General features: G+C 38.6%; 1 protein-coding gene and 1 non-coding gene across 2 annotated transcripts; one reads left to right on the top strand and one right to left on the bottom strand.

The window, feature by feature from the left end:
• Nucleotides 1–1,117: 1,117 nt before the first annotated feature.
• Nucleotides 1,118–1,190, bottom strand: Trnam-cau. The gene has a single exon. It is a non-coding gene; the product is annotated as a tRNA-Met (tRNA).
• A 7,927-nt stretch (nt 1,191–9,117) lies between these two features.
• LOC108089370 (pneumococcal serine-rich repeat protein) lies at nt 9,118–10,214 on the top strand. The gene is given in 2 exon segments (XM_017187547.1): nt 9,118–9,412; nt 9,414–10,214. Coding segments are annotated over 2 exon segments (1,089 nt in total). The 5' UTR covers nt 9,118–9,124.
• Nucleotides 10,215–16,669: the final 6,455 nt, after the last annotated feature.

Raw genomic sequence — 16,669 nt, 5'->3', positions numbered from 1 at the left:
CCAGAAAAGACAGGAAAACGTTCATTGAATTTTGTCCTTCGCTGGGCTGCCAAAGGACAAATGCACAATAAAGAGAGATACATTGAACGGGGAGTGCACAAGGAGCAAATAAGGAGTAGTGAGGAACTTAGTTGAGCTTCCATTCGCCCACACAAACACCAACAATTTGATATGCCTGACGCTTCCTGGCTCGTCTGGAGCAAGTTTTGCAGTTTCATTGCACTCGTCGGCGAGTCAAGTCGAGTGCAATGTCATCCCGCACATCCCGGGGGCCACCCACCACCCATCGCCCACCGCCCACCAGTCGGCGCCATTCCTCTGGAAAATCCAGCCAGGAGTCAACTTGTCAGCCAACTACAATTTACGAGCATTTCACTTCGTTTGCTTCGATTTTCATTGCATACTTTTTGGGGCGGCAAATGAAGAGAGTTGAGCTTGCAACGCCCGAGTATTTTCCCTCGATTTTGTCGGTGTCGGAGAGTCCTTGGAAATTGCATTTCATTTCCCGCTGGATTTAGCTTAAGACTTAAAGTGTTCCCCCATGAATTTCAGATTGCGTCTCTGTTAAATCGAGTAACTTAACAGTTCTCTGCGGGATTCAACACTGTTACTTTTGCTAGTCAACTTAATTGCTGTTACTGGGTTTGTTGTTGCCCTTATTGTTGTTGTTGTTGTTGTTGTTGGCTTTGTTTCCAGATTTATGCATAATGTGACTAACATCATAATCTTCATAATGACGTTAGTCAAGTTTTTGCTGCCCTCGTTGCGGCTTTTGTGGATGTGGTATTTCTGCGGTTTACAGATTTAATGAGGGAGAACATAATAAAATGTTGACCTGAACCGACTTTGCGTTGCTCTTCAGGTAAAATGAATATATAATCGGTAATAATATATTGTTTTTAATCGGTAATAAAATATTTTTTCTATTAATTGCTGTTAAGATTTACATTACTATGCAAACGTGAACTTAAATTTTTAATTAAAAAGTCAAATAAAAGGTTTTGTTTGAACCTTTAACATTTGTAGCAAAATTTGTATTTTAAAACACTTTTTGTAAATATTATAATTAACAATAATTAATTAAAAACATAAAAACCAAGGACTAAAAAATAATACATGCCCCGGGTGAGGCTCGAACTCACGACCTTAAGATTATGAGACTTACGCGCTGCCAACTGCGCCACCGAGGCCCTGGATATCTCCAGTTCCAAACCGGGAGTGATAAGATGCTTAAACATCCCTGCTAGGATCTAATATTGGATGCGTTTCGGGAGAGATTTGTGATAAGAAATCCAAGAATAAGCAATAAGATTTAAATCATGTTTTCGAGCAAACATAAAGTACAGGGTGTTTCATGTAAAAATGGGCATATTAAAACAGAACCACAGACACCGCAGCTAGAACAACAATTGCAATCATAAAGTGGCAACCGCACTGGCTTCCCAGTCCAGTTGTTGTTGTTCTGTGTGATTTTTGTGTACGCGCTTCGCTTCGCAAGTTGCAACCACAATTTAATTAAGCCAACAGCAACCGCCCAGGAAGGCGATGGAGCGCGGTGGGCGGGGCTGATGGACGGCGTGCTGGTAGATTGGACAACATTAGCATTGGAAACATTGTTGTTGATGTCAGGGCAATGTGTTTACTTTCTAGCTCAGTGCACTCAAGAAATATGCTGGGTACTTGTTGATTTAACAATTTGTATAGGTGTATATTAGATAAGTCTTAAAAAAATTACTTATTTGGGATTTGAATGAATAATACATACCGTTTTAAATTTTTTGAATACATTTAAATTAAAACTTCTATGAATTTTATGTGATTTGATACTTGATAATTTTAATAATACTGTTACTTATTTTTTCCTTTAAATTATGTTTTCATGTACGTTAATTAGAGTAAACAACAACCATTTTTCTAGGTGTATGTTCATGTCCAGAAGTGACCAACTCCAGACCAGGCTATCACTTTAATAGACACGTTCTTATGCGGCCACCATTTCCTACCCCTACCCTCTGGCTTTTCCCCTTTTTATGGAAAGCTACTCGGTGGCGCCTCCTCGAGTGACCGCAAACAGAAAATGTGGAAAATGACTTGTCGCTGCCTTCCTTTTGTTCTTGTTTTTGTTGATTATGTTGTTGTTGTTGTGGTCTGTTCTGGTTGCCAACGGTTGCCCGCTCCCTTCTTCCAGTTTTTTACCTATTACCATCTATTTTTTCATTGCCTTTCCAGCTGGTTGTTGTAATAATTTGATTAAATTGAACGCTTTAAGTGATTTGCATTTTAAATTTCAATCAATATGACGTGACTTCCAGTCGAGGCTGCAACAGCGGATGCAACTATCGCTACTGCAAGACTGAGAGGGGAGATGTGTATAGAGAAAGAGAGAGAGAGAGGGGGGGCTGAAAAGGGGTGGTAAGAGGAAGTCTGTGTCTGGTCAACTGGCGCCAGGATAGCGCTCTAATGATGTACAACCATCAACGGGTTCTTCCCAGGTTCCTGCATCTCTCGTTCTATCCTTGTCTACTCGAAGTCCCCGTTCTCTTTCTAGCACTCTGAAAAGTTTTTTTCTGTTGAAAACCATTAACTCTTGGAAAAATTCTGCAAAAGTTGCGGGCAAAGTCAGGGATAGTTATAAAAAAGTTAAAACCAAGTTTGTTTTAAGTTGAGCTAGAAATCTATATTAAATTTAGTTTAGGTTTAACTTAAGCCAATAAATTTCTTAAAAGCAATTACTTTATTTCTGATTCTATCAAATTTACGGAAAATTTAAATAACACAGTGCAATATTAATAACAATTTTTAAACATTTTTGAACCAACCAACTTTTACCAAATTAAGGAAGTCGTGAATGAAATATAACTTATTATTAATTTCCTTTTATTGGGTTTATTCTCCTTCGCCTTCTTATTTTCGTTGAAAAATACCTCTTCAAGTCAAAATCAAGTTTTCGATGAAAGGAACTGAAACAACAATACGCTTTAGAAATGCGAATAATGAATGCATTAATTTCTGCCTCAACACTAACATTACGTATACGCACTGGTGCGGTCCCTTCAAAAATTCCCAATAAAATAAAAACTGAATAAGTTGATTTTTTGCAAACAACAATGCAGCAATAATAATTGCCAGAAAAGTGCAATGAATAACCATCATCCATCACAACTCCGCTGGGCTGAACAATAACAACACCCTCAAATTACTGGAATTGGATTCAGAGATCCTTGGCAGTCGAGATATTCTGCTCCCTCAGTTTTAGTTTCGCTGATTGCATTTTCCACGTCACTGTTGATGTGAACGTTGTTGTTGCTGGGGTGTTGCATAAAGTGCAGTTCTTTATTGTAATTATGTATTATTGTTGTTAGATGTCTGGATGTGGACCGATGCACAGAAAAAAATATGAAAGGGAAAAGAAGAAAAATATGGAGGGGAAAGCAATTATAATAAGTGATACTATTTATTTATTTAATACATGTTTAATGTGTAATTATTAGGAATTTTTAATACAAACTTTTTACAGACCTAATATAAACGTTACTTATTATAATTTCATATCTATTAAAAAAGCTCTAATTGAAAACAAAAACTTTTATTTATCAAAAATATTATAAATATTTTCATTAGAATTATGATACAAATTACAATTTTTCTTCTACCGTTTTAATCTCAAATTTAGTTTTGAATATTCATTTATAAAAACGGTTCTATTGTTTTAGAATCTTTTTTAACTTTTAACATTTCTTTGCTTTGGTTTATTTTTAGTGTATTTTCGTCAAGTTTGCTTAGTTTTCTCTCTTGGCTCACTTTTTTGTGTGGCCCGGCATTGTTCTTAGCCAGCCAACGTCGCCGTCTGGCAGCTTCCTGCGCCTGCATCTTGCAGTGGCAACTTCCTGATATCCCCAACCACGCCCCCTTTTCCTGCACCGCCCGCTGTGCATTATATTTGCCGAAATGCAAAGTCTAAGGACTTTCGTCTGAGTGGATTTTTTTGCCTGGCAGCTCCTTCCACGGTTTCATCAACGTCATCATCATCAGCAGTAGCAGCAGAAGCAGAAGCAGTTTCCTCTTCCTCGTTTTTTTGTTTTCTAATTCATGCAATTTTCGCATTGCAAAATTTCTTTTTTGGGCCAGGCGTTACTTTTGTGTGGTTCTGCAAGTGGAAGATTTTCAGCGGTTGCTGGCTCATTGTTCTTTTTGTTGGGGAGTATACGAGATAGGGAGCGAGGGAGCCAGAGGATCGGCTGAGGTTGAGGGCGAGTGACTCAGATGGGTCTGAAAATAGCCCAAGAATCCCCACACGTAGACTCCCGTTTGGCGACCCTATCCTCGAGACTAGGGAAATATTCTTAACTCCCTCTTCTCCTCAACTTTTGTGATATTTTTGTTGCCGCCTTTTGTTTTAGTCAAGAATTTTGCAGGTTGAAGGGATCCTGGGTTAGTGTTTATGGTTTTATTATGGAGGCTAGAATTGCAAAAGTAATTGCAACCAATTACAACCTCTTATTTAAAAAAATATGCTCTTCCCTAACGAAAGTAAAAGTTGTTAGAATCTAAATTATTATCAATTTTTAAGTAAAAGTACCTTAGTATAAAATATAAAGTTTTTGTTTTGCTCTTGCATTTGCAATTGATAAGCAAATAAAAATGTTGGAGGTCTAAAATTAATGTTTTATTTCTTGATATATAATTTATATATAAATGAGTACCTACTTAAGGGCATTTTCGAAGCGGCATTGTTTCCACCTTGTTGGCCACTTCTGCTCCTCTTCTACTTATTTGTGCAACAATTTTGCAACATTCTTATTTCGTTTGAATATAAATTATGCTGACTGTGTCTGCGTTGTTCATCTTACTCTACCCCACTGTTAGAGGATATTTTTGGACCAGGTTGTTGTTCTTGTCGCCGATTCTACGTCTCTCCCGATGATAGCGAAATAATGAGCAGGGCCAGACAATCGGACGGACGGGCAGACAGACAGACGGAGGCGGGGAGACAGCTCTCGATCCTCGAAGTAAAAACATTGCAATGCACATAGAAAAAATAATTAAGCAAATATTAACAAATAGTATTGTGTTAAAAAAATTAAAGAAAATTGTATGAATCAAATATAATTTGATTTTTAAAAAGCAGTTAAATGTGAAACAATATTTAAAAACAAGTTATTTTTTAAGAGAAGATATTTTCTTTTTGTGTGGCCCTTAGGAGTAAGGTGCTTGTGTAGAGTGGAGACTTTAAGTGGAGAGACGAAAATCGAGGGGAGGTGTGGCAGCACGTTTCACGCTTGATTTTCCTGCGGCCGTTGTTGCAAAAACAGATGAAGAAAATGCTTTTCAATTTATTTTTAAGTACAAAAATAATTTTGCTATTTTCTAGTTTTCTTTTTTATTTTTTGATTTTTTTTTTTTGCCGTGCCAGCGAACAACAACAAAATGAGCGGTAAAAATAAAAGGCACGCCTGTCGCCGCGTCGGAGTCTCAGGCCGCCCAGCCCCCTTCTATATTCCCGGCCAGTGCAGGGATATATCTGTGTAGATATATCGTCTATATAGACGCCGGGGCCCGAGTGTGCGAAATGTGTGAAATATTGGAGACAAACGGGCAGTTTTTATGTTAGCTGCGAAAAAAAATCGCATTTAGTTCAGTGCGGCGCAGGTTGGCGGCTAGATCGGATCGAGAAAAGGCTATATGGTGGCCATATGGTAACGGGAACTACGTGTCATCAGAATCACAGTTAAAATCAAAGTTCACCACAAGTGATTTACATTTTTTTCACTTTTTTTGCAACACTAAAGTACGAAAAACAAAAGAGAATAAATATATCATCCAAATAGTTATAAATAATAGAATCTAAAGTAAAAGAGAGAGAAGAAAAGTGAGTGAGAGAGAGAGAGAGCAAGCCCAAATACTTGGTTGTCATGTGCGAAATTCCTCGATTAGTGTTCTCAATATTCGCGACGTGACACGGGTTCGAAAGTCGTGCGTGAATATAGTAAAATAGTGCCGCGATCGGTGGATTTCGAGGGGCATTTCCCCCGGGTTTTTCTGCGTGTTTGGGAAACTTTTCCTGGGCCCGGAATTCTTCGAATTTACGTTTGCTCAATGTCAAATCGAGCGTTCGACTTTCTGGTATGTACGAGTACGAATTTACCCGCTTATCTGCAAATGCCAATGTTCGCTTTTTGGTGTGTTTTTATCGATAACAGCCGGCTTCTGTCGATTACTTGCGAATTCCTGGGTTTCCCCCTTCCCCCCCTTCCGCCGTGTTCGATATGTTGGAAATTGAAAATAAAAGACTTCGATTTTGTTTTTGCCGGCACAGAAATAAATACAAGAATGTAGCGTTTTGTTTAAAAATAAACTGGAATGTGTTTGAATTAGACGAAAATGCTTATGCTTTAGAGTTCTCTTGATGTTGATGCGCCGAATTGATATTATTGTTTTTTTATGGTCAATAAAAATTATTTATTTGAAATTTTCAAAAACTTTTAAAAGAAGAATGTATGCATTTATAAGCTAAAACATTTTTTTTACGGAGAAAACCTAATAGAATTATCTTTACTTTAAATACACATATAAAATATTTTTATTTATTTAAGCCAGATATTTTTTAAACATTCATTGTGGATTATTCTTTTATTTAATTAATGCTTTTAAAGTAACATTGTTCTATTTTTCGTTTCGTATTTTTTTTTTAAATACCTTGTTGTACTTGTATACTTAAAACCTTGAGTAACCCGAAACACCATTTGATTTTATGGAGAAGGCATTTTATTTTTAAAGCCACATTCTTTCGATCTGAATTTACTTTGTATGGTAATTTCTTTTCATAAAGTCCCGCATTCATACCTTTCATTCCCATCACATTCAGTCCACCAGCTGGTGGCACAAAAAGGCCCAAACAAACTCTGTCTCAAAACGATCTTGACTCACGCGAGCCTTTTGTTTGGGATCAGCGGATGGACGGCAGAAAACACTTGTCAGCACTTTATGGCCACATTTCTGGAGTCGTTTTTGTTGTTTTGTGTTTTGCATTTCGGATTTGGTCTTCTGCTCTTTTTCTGCTGTTTTTTTTTTTTTTTATTAATTATGACTCGGAGTTGGAGATCGTGTTTTTATGGCAAACATAAATTTCGACTTAAGCTCTGAGCCAAAACGAAGTGGGGGAATGAAAATGAAGAGGCAATCAAATAAATTGCTGCGGCTCAAGAGGGCTCCAAAAAGGGGAAACAGTAGCTGCCGTCGAGAGTCGCCGTCTGTCTGGGCAACGAAAGCAGATCAAACACAAACAACACACACACAACAACACAAACAACAACACACACACAACAACACACACACAACACAGCGAAGGTTGTTCTTAATTATGATCGTGTTCATGAGGAGGATACAGCAGGATGATGATGATGACGATCGCCTCCGACACTTGAAAGGAATTTCAATAAAGCGAGTAAAAATAAAAGGTCCACGGACAAACAACAAAATCAGACGGAGATGATGAGGATGAGGATGAGGTTGCTCCTTATGACGATGATTCGTCTCCACAATGCGATCCATCTTGATGCTTTTGTTCTTTTGTGGCATCAATCTGTCTCTGACACGTTGGGGTGCAACATTGTTGTTGCACTATCAAAAATATGTATATTAATGTTTAAATTATCTTAAAGGAATGGAGCTGGACGATTTGAATCTTCCGAAAGGAATTAACCTTAAATGTAAATCTTTTTCTATTGCAATAAATTATTACTTCTAATAAATTGCTAAAAAATAAGAGAAAAATATAACTAAATTCAAAAATAATTAATCTTTCCTCCTCTAACTTATTTAAAAACATACTATTTTGACTTGCTCATAATTTTTGCGAAGAAGTTGTTGTTTTTAGGGATCAAAACTAAAGTGCATAACAAAGATGTGTTTCTGTTGATCTGCTTTAAATATAGAAACTCGAGGATAATGATGTTGATGATGATAATAATAAAAACAAAGTCGCAAAGAAGTGCAACATTAATTTCAGCAAAATATTACGCATACGCAACGTGCAACAACAACAATGGCGGGCCATTTGTGCATATATTATTGTTGTTCGTGTTGCAGTTCTTGGGGTTATTTATGCCCACAGGGCGATGCTCAGACACTGTCTCCTCCATTCGCACCCCCTTTCTCCCCCTTTCACTCCCGCCCATGAGTCACTATGTATTTTCGTCGGGGGTTCGGGAGGGATCATTGTGGGACGGCGGATACTTTGCCACAGACTCTGGGACAGACTGCCGCAAAACAAAAGCAAATGCAGCTAGTAAACGCGACAACAAGAAAAGAAAACAACAAAAAATACGAGAGCCAAGTGGGCGACCACACAGCATAAAAGCACTGCAAGAAAAGGGGGATCACTGAACTATGTTCAGGTGATGAAATAAGTAATGTGACTATAATTGATATGAATATTTCGATCTTAAAACATTTGCAAAATGTAGGTGTTCTGATATGATTTAACCAGGAATTATATTTTGTTGAATAGTATTATATAATATATAGCAATTTCTATAGATCAATTTAAATAAGATTACAAATTTCAATGCAATTTAAAGCATGATGGGATGAACTTTAAAGGGGAGCCATTAATTTAAAAAAATTCAGAGATTAGCTAAAAAATTTTTTTTAAGAATTAAAATGAACTTTTGTAACATAACATTTATTTAAAAAATTACTTGCAAATGATTTTCTGATTTAGATATACAACCATGAGAGACAAATTGTTAATGTAAATATATGCAAAACACCATTATGAAACTTCCCCCTTTTATTATAAAGAAACCTTTTTAAGCTTTTTTAAGATCATATTGATTCATTGCAATAACGAATTATTTTCCATTTCTTACAGCAATAATCACGGCATATCGATCGAGTGCCTTGAGCGCAGTTGACCATGCGATTTGGGGGATTTGCGGAGGAAAGCACGGCGTAAACAATCCGATCGCCGGCGGCGGACGACGCTGTGGCCCCCACGCATGCAGCAGCCAGTGGCGCCGCGGGGGCCCGCTGCACATTGTGGTGGTGCACAGTGGTTGTGGTGATCAGCCTGACGACGCTCCTCCGGCCGGCCGCAGTTTCAGCCTCAGCCCTCGCGGTGCCAATGCCGGGATCGCGGATGCCTCGTCCTCCTTTCGTCTTTCGCCAGCAGCAGGATCCACAGCGATCCACCGAAAGAGTAATCCATCCATGGGCGTCGGTCGTTGAGCAACTAAATCGAATACAAGGGGAGGAGCAGCTGGTTAGAAGAAGCGGTTCTAAAAGTCTGAAATGCCAGACAAGCGATTCGACGCTAGCCAATTCAATATCGAATGCAACTGGAAGCGGCGGCGAAAGTGAAAGTGCCAACAAAAGTGCCCAGTTAGATGCTGTATATAGTGGTAGTGGAATTTTTGTGCAGTGTAAATAGTGCAAATAATACGCGTAAGTTAAATTTAATTCTGAGCAGGTCGCAGCAGCGACGACGAAGGGAGCCGCTCGCTGTTGGCACAAATTTGCAAAATAAATTACCAGCATCGAGTGCGGATTGCCACTTAAGTCCAAGTGCCGAGACAAGTATTCGTGCAAGCCCACCGCGATCCCCGCCCAGTCCTCATAGTCCACTGAATCCTCTCAGTTCGCCGTGTCCATATAGTAGTCGTTGTCGTCGTGGTCGAAGTCATCGTCATCGTCATCATCATCATTATCGTCATCGCGGTTGTCGTTGTCGTTGTCGCGACGCGTCGCATTCTGCATCTGCATCCGCATCGCCCGCGTCTATGCTCTTGCCATATCAAATTAATCAACGTGCTACATTGTTGCAGCAATCTGCAGCAGCAGCAACAACAGCAACAGCTACAACAGCAACATCAACTACATTGCCACATGTGCCCCGGGCAGCAGCAACATCACTGCGTGCCGTGCCTCGTATTTTTAAACGCAAACGTGATACGGTCCGAACAGCGACCACCGCATCACCTTTGACCCCGCAGCAACATCCAACAGTCGCAGCAGCAGCAACAGTAACATCAGTAACCACAGCAACATCAGCAACAACAGCAACATCCACAACAACCACGCGAAGATCGCGACTGGAGTTCATACTTTACACGGAGGTTTATGAAGTAGAAGGGGATTCGGTTTCCCCCAACGATTCCCAATCAAAATCTAACGTGGGCAGCAGCCAATCCTTCTGGCAGAAATACGGTGAGTAGGTAATATTTATAAAAAAAAACAAGGAAAAATAAATTATTAATTATTATAAGTATATTTTTAAATAAGCCAGTGACTCAAAGTCTCCGAATATTAACATGCATTTCGGGATATTGACTTAAAATCTATTCATGATCTATTAATGATCTATAAATCATTTCTAAAAAATATACAAAATTATCCTAAAATAATTGTAAATTTAATATTTACCTAAACCCACAACATTAGAGTATTATTCTCAGTTCATTCACCTGTCAAGAACAACATCGAAACGCAACAAATGCTCCAAAATAAACGAAGCATACCGATGCCAAAAAAAACAATTTCCACTTGCATGTCGCTGAAAATGTTGAAAACAAGAGGGAGAAGAAATAAACAAAGGGACAGAAAGTAAACAACAAATCGCAGCAACAATTGCCCTGAAAATGTTCCAGTGCCAGACATCATCATATCTGAACATTTTTATGCCTTATGCGATATGGCATTTGTCGTCAGCGAGAAGGAGCAAAAAATCCAGAGAAGGGGAAAGGGGATCGAGGGATATATGGATATGATGTGGGATTTTTAACACAGCTGGCTGGTTAACATAATTTTCGTGGGCATCTCTTTTTTTGCTGCTCTTTTTTTTTGCAATTCAACGGAAAATAAAGCGAACAACGACGGTAAAAACAACAGACTGAGTGAGTGAGATGGACAGAGTGTGAAAGAAAGAGAGGGTCTGAGATTATGGAGAAGAAGATATGAGAGTGGAGCAGTTGTCTGGGGTGATGGACATAATTACTATCCAGTACTTAAGATAATACCCGAGAAAAATAATTAAAACAACAATTGCAATTGGTTAACTTTAAAAAAATTTCTTTAAAATTTCTTTAAATTTCAATTTTGATAGACTTCTTAAAGTTTGCACTCCTTCTTCTCTATGTTAACCCACTACCAACGAACCTTCCATTTATTTTAAAACCATTATTTTACGACCAGTTAAACGTAACAATTTAAAAATATTTTTGCAACACAGATTATAAATAATTAAAATTTCTAAAAGCAAAGTTATGCCAAAACCCCTCAAAATGCTATTATTAAATATGAATAACATTTAATTACCCATATACTCCGCGATTCTATTCGTACCACTCAAAGAAAAACAAAAAAAACAAAATGTGGGCAGAAAAAAAAGAAGGCGACAGAAATCAACTTTTTCCAACGAATAAATTTCGAGTTTTCGATAGTCTCGGTCTGCCACAGACAGTGGTCGTGGTCGTCGTTGTTGTCCATGGTTGTTGTTGTTGCTGTGTTGTTGTTATTATTGTCGTTGTACTCGTCCAGACGGCAAGATCTGGCCATCGGTGGGAAGGCGGTGAGGCGGGGGGCGTGGCAGGTGGTGGGAGGAGAGGGAAATGGAAGCGGGACGAGGGAACTGGGGCCATCCGTGGGCTCCAACAGCGTCAGACTGTCTGGTATGCCACTTTGCCAGTGCAGCCAGCTCTCTCTCTTTCCATATTTCTATCTCTCTTCTACCCTCTCTTGCCGTCCCACTCTTTAAACGTCTCCCCGTCTCTGTCTCGTTGTACTGCGGTTGCTGTCTTTGCCACATGTGGCGTGGTCGAAAGATAGTTGTAGCTATACACTAGGAAATTAAATTTTTAATACAAAAATAAATATTTAATATCTATTTAATTAAAAAATATAAGTTTCCCAAATATATTATTTTTAAAAAGTTACGCAATATTCAAACATTCTATACACATGCAGCTGTCAAATGAGTGACAAAAATGTTTAAAAAAGTATTGCATACTTTTTAGGGCAGTATAAAGAATGCAAAATCCTTTCAAATGGGAATTCATTTTAGTTTAAGTTTTGTCATCTTATTAGAATTGGTTACAGCTATGTTTTTATTTTTAAGCTAAAGTAGAGATACTAACAAATGAAAATAAGAGCAAACTTATTAAAACAACAATTTGGCATCTAAGAAAGTTGAACAGTTATTTATAAGACTCTGTAGTTAAATAAAAGTAAATTTATTTTTGATTATAAAATAACCTCAAATATATGAAGAGCTATTCTGTTAAAATTTTCTGCTAGTGTAGCCATAGTTTCGGTGTCAGCTGTCTGCCGTCTACCTCTTGTGCTCCTGTGTAGGCGTCATCATCATCATCACCATCGCCAGTCGTAATCATCATCAGTTTAATCATGGCGCTTGGATTGGCCAATGCATAAAATTATACAGAGACATGACATGGTTTTGAATAATTAAACACAACGACGACAACGACATCAAGTCGGACTAAATGGCTGCCAGCGGCGGATACTACGAGCATTCGCATTCTGCTGGCCAAAAACCAGATGAAGGGGGAAAGCCCCCAGTCAGACAGACAGACAGGAATGCAATGTCCCGAACTAACTGCCAAATCACTGGCCGGGAATCTCTCCATTTCCACGCTGCAGTCTCGACTCGAGTTAAACTAATTAAGCTGGTTAATTCACTAAAACGAATTACAGTTGCCCGGGCAAAGTAGGTTGTCAAAAAGAGGCGACTGCTTTTGACTTCTGGAGGTGTGGGATTTCGCTAAAGAAATTATGGAAATGTGTTTCGTAAATTGATTAACATTGTGATGCAAATGGACATCAAAAAAGTATCTTAAAAGTGGATCAATATTACAGATATTATTTATATTTAGTGGAGCTTAAGCCCCAACTCCACTTTGGATTATAAATAAAACATTTATTGAAGGGAACTAGTTCTTTTAGAAAATAATGCATGTGTTAACGTATTTTTTATAATGATTATTCTTTGATATTTTCAATCAGGAATTAAAGGTTCTATTCCTTATTCACTAAGCTTGCTTTCAAGGAAGCGCAGTAGATTATTATTCGTTTCCGATCTCCAAGTTGAACGTTGTAGCTTCAAAGATTTCTCAGACTATCGTTTAACCAAAAGCAATCAAAAACTAATCTTAGCCTCAGACATGTGACACATTTTAGAAAACCTAATGAAAACGAACAAAGCACCGCAACTGCCAAGAAACAAAAGGGCCAAGAGTAAAGAACTGAAAGATGGCACAAAACGACAACGTTGACAGACAATATTGACAGCCGAGAATTGTTCGCGCAGTTTGGCAATGTTTGCCCAATATCTTGTGGATGTGGAGAAGACCCATTGTTGCTGCTGCTTCTGCTGTTGCTGTTGCAATGTTGCAGCCTTGCAATTGAGGTTGCTGGTGGCTGGTAGCTGGTTGCAAGTTGCTGCTGCCGCTGCCGCTTTTGCTGCTGCTGTCGGCTCGTTTCAGTTGTTTGAGCTGTCAAAGAGGTCTGCCCGTCTGTTGTCTGCCGGCGTTTCCTGTTGTTTCCTTTTTGCCGTCTGCAGTCTGCAGTCTAGACACAAGTCAAAGTCGAAGTCGGCTGAAGACCTCAACGAAACAAAAAAAAAACACAAAAAAAGGTAAAAAAAATGGAAGAGAACAAGGCGAACCCCAAAGCTCAGGTGCATTCCCACAAAAAGGCATCAGCGACCTGGAAAGCCTCCGCGTGTGAGAAACACAGACCCAGAACAGGAACAAGAATGGCAACCAGAACCAGAACCAGAACCGATGTCGATGTCGAAGTCAAAGTCGAAAGTCGGGCCAAAGCTATAGCCAAAGCTAAAGCCGTAGGTGAGCAGAGCAGACATCGCAATCGACATTCACATCAACGACAACAACGGCGATGTTGTCTGTTTGTCGTCTGGAAAGTTATGGGACAAAGTTGTCGCTGTCGCTCGCTGTTGCAATGTTCTGCCTACGGGTATTTTGACTATATGTCCGAGATAATCACACACAAAACAACCGAAATTGTAGGTATCCATATTACAGTTTGTACAATTTAATATGCAATCTATATAGAAATCATTTTCATGGAAGAAATTTTAGCTTATGTGTTGCACAAATTATTTCTTTTATTATTCCCAAGGGTAAGCTTTGTAAATACTTTAAGTATGATTCAATGAGTAACTAGTAAACCTTTAAGAAGAAACATTTTCATCGTATATTTGCTTGTATAATTGAAAATATCAGACGTGTGCTTGAAATCAAAATAATGTCAAAGATCCAATATTCAGGTTTAGCCACAAAATTGTCATTGCTTTTAAAGGTAATCAACTTGAAACCCAATCTGTGTGGTATTTCTTAGGTCGACTTATTGTAAATGAAATTTTAGTTACTCTGATTGTTCTCGGTCGCTATCTGTCGCTCAGTCGAGCCGTCCAATGTGCGATGTCTGGTGTCTCCCTCCGCTGACAGCCTTAGATCAGAGTGCAGTTGATTTATGGCGGCGTTGAGTGGCTTTATGCTCACCTCAAATATGACACAAGGCGGACATAAGACAAAAACGAACCCTTCACATCCACATACAATATGAATGTGCATATGTTTGTATGTGTGTGTGTGCGTGCGGGTATGTCCGCGTGTCCGGCAAACGGAAGTTGTCCTTTTTGCACCCTTTCGTCGACGAGGGAACCTTCCCCTTTTGTAATCGCCGGCACTTTTCCGTCTGTCCATTCACGCAACAAGCAAATTGTGGCAATTATCCTCCGTCTACACTGGGAGAAATTGATTTGTCTTTCGGACTCAAACTAATTATTTATTTATTTATTTTCTAAATAACTTCTTGTAAAGGTTTTCAGTGCTTTGGGTTTATCTTTAAATTATTTATGTCACCTTTTACATTTATTATATTTTCTTTATTATTATTATTTATAACTACCAGCTTTTTATCTTTTTAATTGGGAAGTAAAATTATTTATGTTAGTGTTAAATATAGCAAAATATTATAACCACACTCATAGTTATTAAAATTCAATTATTATAATATTAAAAATTTTTTTTTTTTTTTTTAAATTTTTTTCAATAAACAAAAGTTTAATATTGGTGTAATATTAAAACTAAAACTATGTTAAGATGGACACATGTGAGGTGCCTAGTTCTTTTTAACCTTTTGTATATTTTTTTTTATTTTCTTTAACATTTAGGCTAGATTACTACGGGTTTCAATTAAAAAAAAAAACAAATTTTCGATCTTCTATAGTTTGTTCGTTTTTAATCTCAGTGTTGTCTGTGCAAGTACGTTTGCATTTGCCCTGCTCCACATCCATTGAGGAAAGACCTATGTCCACTGCATGTCTGCCCAGCGATGCGTGACGACGTGTCGCCCACTCCCCGGAACTCCCACCCTTCCCCCTTCCCCTTCCCTTCCCCCTCACCCTGCTGTCCATCTGTCAATGCATGTTCCGTTTGGCAAACTTCCCCTAGACACCTCCACCCACCGACGACGGACCCCTTCCCTCCTGGCGAGCAGTGCGCTTTTGTATTGCAATAAATGTAATTATGGTCTCGAATTGTATTCAAAAATGCCCACTCTCCACCCTTCCAGACACTCCAGCCATCATCATCGAAATCCAAATCGTTGGGGCTCCCAAAAGGTGGTGCCTTGCGGCTTGACCACCTGCAATTTGTGTTTAGCTATCGGGCATTGATTTTGCCGGCAATCAGCAAAATAAATTGGTTATCAAAGTGAGGCCACCGTAAGTGAATGGTGTTTGAACCGAGCAGTTATTGGGGCTATTTGGTTACAGAAAGAGGTTAATAATTGCAGGTGGATAGCCAAGAGACAGACGATGAATAACAAATCAGATTTTGTGGAACTAGTTACTGAAGGTAAATTAATACAGTTGAAGTTAAGTGGGAAATTCCGTGTTAACGGAAAATGCGCACTTATGAGGAAATAAAATAAAACAGAGTAATAAATATAAATAATAACTTGTTTTCTTTTGTCCTTAATTTTTTTCTTAGAATGTGAATACAATTTATATGTTTATTTTTAAATTATTATTATTATTATTTTTTAAAATTAGTTCAAACAATTTAACATCCCTTTTTCACTTCAACTATTTCGTGGCATTCGCAGACAAGTTAAAGTGACTTAATAAAGGTCCTAGCCAGAGAGTCCTAGACAACATTTACCCCACAATCCCCCGGGGCGCCTATTCCCTATTCCCTGTGAGCAATTGGATATCAAAGGCAATTTGCCACATTCTGGGGATTTGGTGTTAAATATTCAATTCCGTCTGCAGCGGACGTCTGCGTTTGCCTCGCGTTTCCGTCTTCGTTTCATTTCGCTTCCACTTGCAACGGCATCATCATTGCGGCGATGATGGCGATACTGGATGTTGATGATGCCGCAGCCCGGAGACCTCAGACTCCGCCGGAGGAGCAGGAGGACTGCCAAGTGGTCGAGTCTGCGGCCATTCTCTAGCAAACAAACAACAAAACGAGCACAAAGAATAAACTTTTCAATGGGTGTTCGTAAAAGGAGAGATTTTAGGAGAGTGTGGAAAATGCACAGGCACCACGAAAAATATTTTTGGATATAAATTACAAGTAGTAAAAATCTGTGTCTATTCATAATAATTATTCTTAATAAAACCTAT

Source organism: Drosophila ficusphila, unplaced genomic scaffold, assembly GCF_018152265.1.
Source record: "Drosophila ficusphila isolate 14025-0441.05 unplaced genomic scaffold, ASM1815226v1 contig_286, whole genome shotgun sequence".
Taxonomy (NCBI): domain Eukaryota; kingdom Metazoa; phylum Arthropoda; class Insecta; order Diptera; family Drosophilidae; genus Drosophila; species Drosophila ficusphila.
This window is presented reverse-complemented; position numbering and strand designations above follow the sequence as displayed.